This window comes from Alligator sinensis, unplaced genomic scaffold (assembly GCF_000455745.1).
Source record: "Alligator sinensis unplaced genomic scaffold, ASM45574v1 scaffold210_2, whole genome shotgun sequence".
Lineage (NCBI taxonomy): Eukaryota > Metazoa > Chordata > Crocodylia > Alligatoridae > Alligator > Alligator sinensis.
In genome coordinates this window covers 2,633,286-2,637,160 of record NW_005841946.1, presented here as the reverse complement: position 1 = coordinate 2,637,160, position 3,875 = coordinate 2,633,286, and the positions used below count along the sequence as shown (strand labels likewise).

Sequence of the window (3,875 nt, the reverse complement as noted above, 5' to 3'; positions counted from 1 at the left end):
ATTGGCAAACTTGGACAACGTGTTTTCCACCCCCTCGTCCAAATCGCTGATGAAGATGTTGGACAGTGTAGGCCCCCGGACCGAGCCCTGGGGGGCCCCTACTCTTCACATCCTGCCAGGTCGAGCGTGACTCATCCACCACCACTCTCTGGGTGTGCTCCATCAACCAATTTTTGACCCATCCAACTGTGTAGGCATCAATGCCACAGTCACTCAGTTTATTAATGAGAATGGGATGAGAGACAGTGTCAAAGGCCTTCTTAAAGTCCAGAAAGACTATGTCCACGGTGGCGCCATCATCCAGGGATTTAGTTATCTGGTCATAAAAGGCCATCAGGTTGGTCTGGCAGGACCTACCTTTGATGAACCCATGTTGATTTCCCCTGGGCATGATCTCCCCTGCCCGCCCCTCACAGATGTGCTCCTTGATAATTTTTTCAAGGATTTTCCCCAAGACCGATGTGAGGTTTATGGGCTTATAGTTTCCTGGGTCCTCCTTTCTCCCATTCTTATAGATGGGGACCACATTAGCTAGTTTCCAATCTCCGGGCACCTGGCCCGTGGACCACGATTGCTCATACAGCTGGGCCAAGGGCACAGCAATGACTCCCGCCAGCTCCCTCGACACCTGTGGGTGGAGGGCATCAGGGCCCGCAGATTTAAAAACATCCAGCCCTTCCAGAAGATCCCTAACTACTTCTGCGCAGACCCAATGCCTGGCAGTGCTATCCTCAAGATTGCCCCTACCTGTGGTGGGAGAGCTGTCCTGGTCCCTGTCCAAGAAAACAGAGGCAAAGAACTTGTTAAAGATTTCGGCTTCCTCGTCTGGCATAGCCACAGGATTACCAAGCTTTTGTGTCAGTGCTTTCTTCAGGCAGTCAAGCAGGGCGCAGCAGGATCAGACTTAGGCACCTTTAAATAGGGGGAGGGGGTGGGAAACAGAGGTCCAGAGTAGGGGAGTGGCTTGTTGGAGGTATGCAGCACACCCCTGGCAGGGACCCAGGTGTCCTGAGCCCCAGCACTGGTCCTGCCCCCTGTATCTTGTACATAGCCTCATAGCTGTGCAGTAGATTTGGCCCCCTTCATGTGAAGTTGGTGCCTGGCAGCAGGTTCCAACAGGCAGGCTGTACTGGAGCCCTAATGTCTTCTCGAATTAAAGAAAACCCAGCCCAGAGCCCCCAGATCCCTCTGCCAGCTGAGTGACCCATCTCCAGCTCCGCAGGGCAGAAGTGCACTGAGGCATTAAAGGACAAGTAAAATCGTAACTCTTTAAAATGTCTTTTCCTTGACTAGCAAAACACTTCCTCAGAAACAGGGTCTTTAAAAACCAGCCTTATCCAGCCAACCTCCCCTATTTATCAGGGTCGATGGCTCATCTCCACCCCAGAGTGGGGACAGGGCTGGGGAGTGTGTGGATGTGCTTGCATGCATGTGTGTGCAGCCCTCAACAGCTCACCAAAACTCTTTAAGTGTCTCTCCAGCCCAAATAACTGTCTGCCCCTGATTTGGATCCTTTCTCCCTTGGAGAGTCTAAAATTACCATACCCTAGATGGCAGCCTTGTACTGGGATCCCCAGCAGTGGCCAAGCTGCTGCCAGCTCCTCTGTCTTCTCTGAAATAACTCTTTTCTTTCAGGGTTTGGCCAGAGAGGAATGAAATAGGAGACTGTTGACTGTGGGATTTCTCCTCAGCTATTGCTCTCTCATTGGCTTTCCTCCATTCCCCTGCAGCACATGTGACTGCTTCTGTATCTAAGTGAGGAAGTGCAGTGGTAGAAGAACTTAACTGGTTGATTCTGGACGAGGATGCTAGCAAGGATAGTGGAGAGGAACTGACAGCAAGTGATGATTGTGGTTGGACTCATGCTGCCCATGTGGCTAATGCAGGCAGTAATCAGCAATAATTATTCAGATAATGGCCAGGGGCTGGAGGTGATTCTTGGTGTTCTTCTGTCTGGTCTGCCAAAAGAGACCCCTTGAACCCTTTTGTGGGGGTTGGTCTCAAGGAGCATCTTTCATTTAGGACAGCTCTTCTCAGCCTCACTAGACTCAAGGCATCCCTTGGAAAATGTCAGCTCTTAGCTTTCACTCTATAGTCATTTTTTGACTGTAGAAAAATGATAGAGCAGTTCTTACTTGCAGAGAACTCAGAAAAATGACCACAGGTCAGGATGCTTTGGCCTCTCTGGATTCCTGTTTGAAATATGTGGGTTTATTTTATGTATTGTGTTTGGGTGCTGGCTGTACTAATATTGTGCTGCACCCTGCTTGTAAGGGTCTCATGGCACACCAGGACGCTGCCATCCCCTGGTTGAGAGTCACTGCTTTAGGGAGTGGTTCCTGGAATGGATATGGATAAACCCTTGCAGCATGTATAATGGGTTGAGTGGTGAGAGCTAATCGTACTCAACATTTCACATGTCAGAGTCTGACCTGTAGCACTAAATCAACCACTTTGTTTCTGCAGATCCACGACATCTTCCACATCTTCCCTCAGGCCCATGAAGACGAGATTGAGTTTATCTTTGCTTCTGAATGTAAAACAGGATTCCGGCACTTGTACAAAATCACGTCAGTGTTGAAGGAGAGCAAATACAAGCGATCATGCGGAGGCCTTCCTGCTCCAAGTAACCACAACACTGTTCTCTGTTTCATTGGGTATTCACAGCTGAATACTGGTGAAGTAACCACAGCCTGTTTCCACAGTATTAGAAGGGTCTTTTTCTCCCATTGGCAAATTTTGGCCCCCATCCAGTGAATCCCATGCCTGCTCCTATTGACATCAGTAGTGCTATACACTCGCTTAAAGCTTCATGAGGTTCTGTAGGGGCAGGAAGGCAGATAAATCTGTATTAACAACACGGCGTGTTTAATCAACACAGCATGATTCTTTTTAATTAATTAAAAGGGAGATTTGTGGGGTGGTTTGGATTCCTCAGGTTAACTACCATAGCAGTTGTGTGTCCTGTCTCCCTACACAGATTAAGTATAGAGATTGAAATGACTGAATAACCTTTAGACCTTCTGGAGAAAAGTGTGCCTGAATGCCATATTTAGATCTGTGCCCTACCTGACCAGAGCTAAAATTCAACCTATTCCTAGTAGGGCAAACTAGGTAAATGCCAGCCCAAAAGCGTTCATAGAGCTGTACCCGCCTCTGCAGGCATTTGCAATGCAGTTGTATGGGCAGAGAAATTAACAGAAGAAAAATATTGGCATCTGCTGCAAAGATAGGTGTGCTCAGGGACCCTGTACATCTTTTCATAGTGTATGTCCTTTGATTTAAAATGCTATGTTGTGGTCTGTGCCTGGGTGCAATTCATTTACTCACTCCATCACAATGGCATGCTGAAACACATGCACCTGATTTTGCTGTTGATAGAATCCCAGTTTCATGCAGTTGATCTTTCAGAGGGATATGTTTGAAATGAAATGAGTTATTCCCTTCATGTTAAAAGCCTAGAAAACTGTACTGGTGCCACTGATGGTGTCTGGCTTGTCTTTCTACCTCTGGTGGAAAGGTGGAATGCAACATCTCCCTTTAAATTAAAGCTGCGTGTTATGTTCGTGAGCAGATGTGAAAACTTTGATGTTTTGGGATTGTTACTTCCTGATTGGATTTTGCAAAATGTGTTTAATGTGGTGGAGCCACTTGAGATACCATTCAGTTTGAGCGAAAATGACTCCATGCGAGCAAAAATAATACTGCTTTTCCAGCCACATTCCTGATTTTTGACTCCCCTGATCTTACAGATTGCGTTGATAAGGCTGCATGTGTTTCAGTGCAGAGACAACCACTTTGTGCAAATGACAAATGGCAAAAGCCTTTGTTGGGAGTGAGGCAGGGGGGAGCGGGTCATTTCAGTAAAGGGCTAC

General features: G+C 47.5%; 1 protein-coding gene across 1 annotated transcript in view; it reads left to right on the top strand.

Moving 5' to 3' along the window:
• Window positions 1-3,875, top strand: part of DPP8 (dipeptidyl peptidase 8) — a 40,094-nt gene that overhangs the window by 20,012 nt on the left and 16,207 nt on the right. The window contains exon 10 of the mRNA XM_006020082.3: window positions 2,467-2,626. Within this exon, the coding sequence (XP_006020144.1) occupies window positions 2,467-2,626 (160 nt within the window). The remainder of the gene's footprint in view (window positions 1-2,466; window positions 2,627-3,875) is intronic.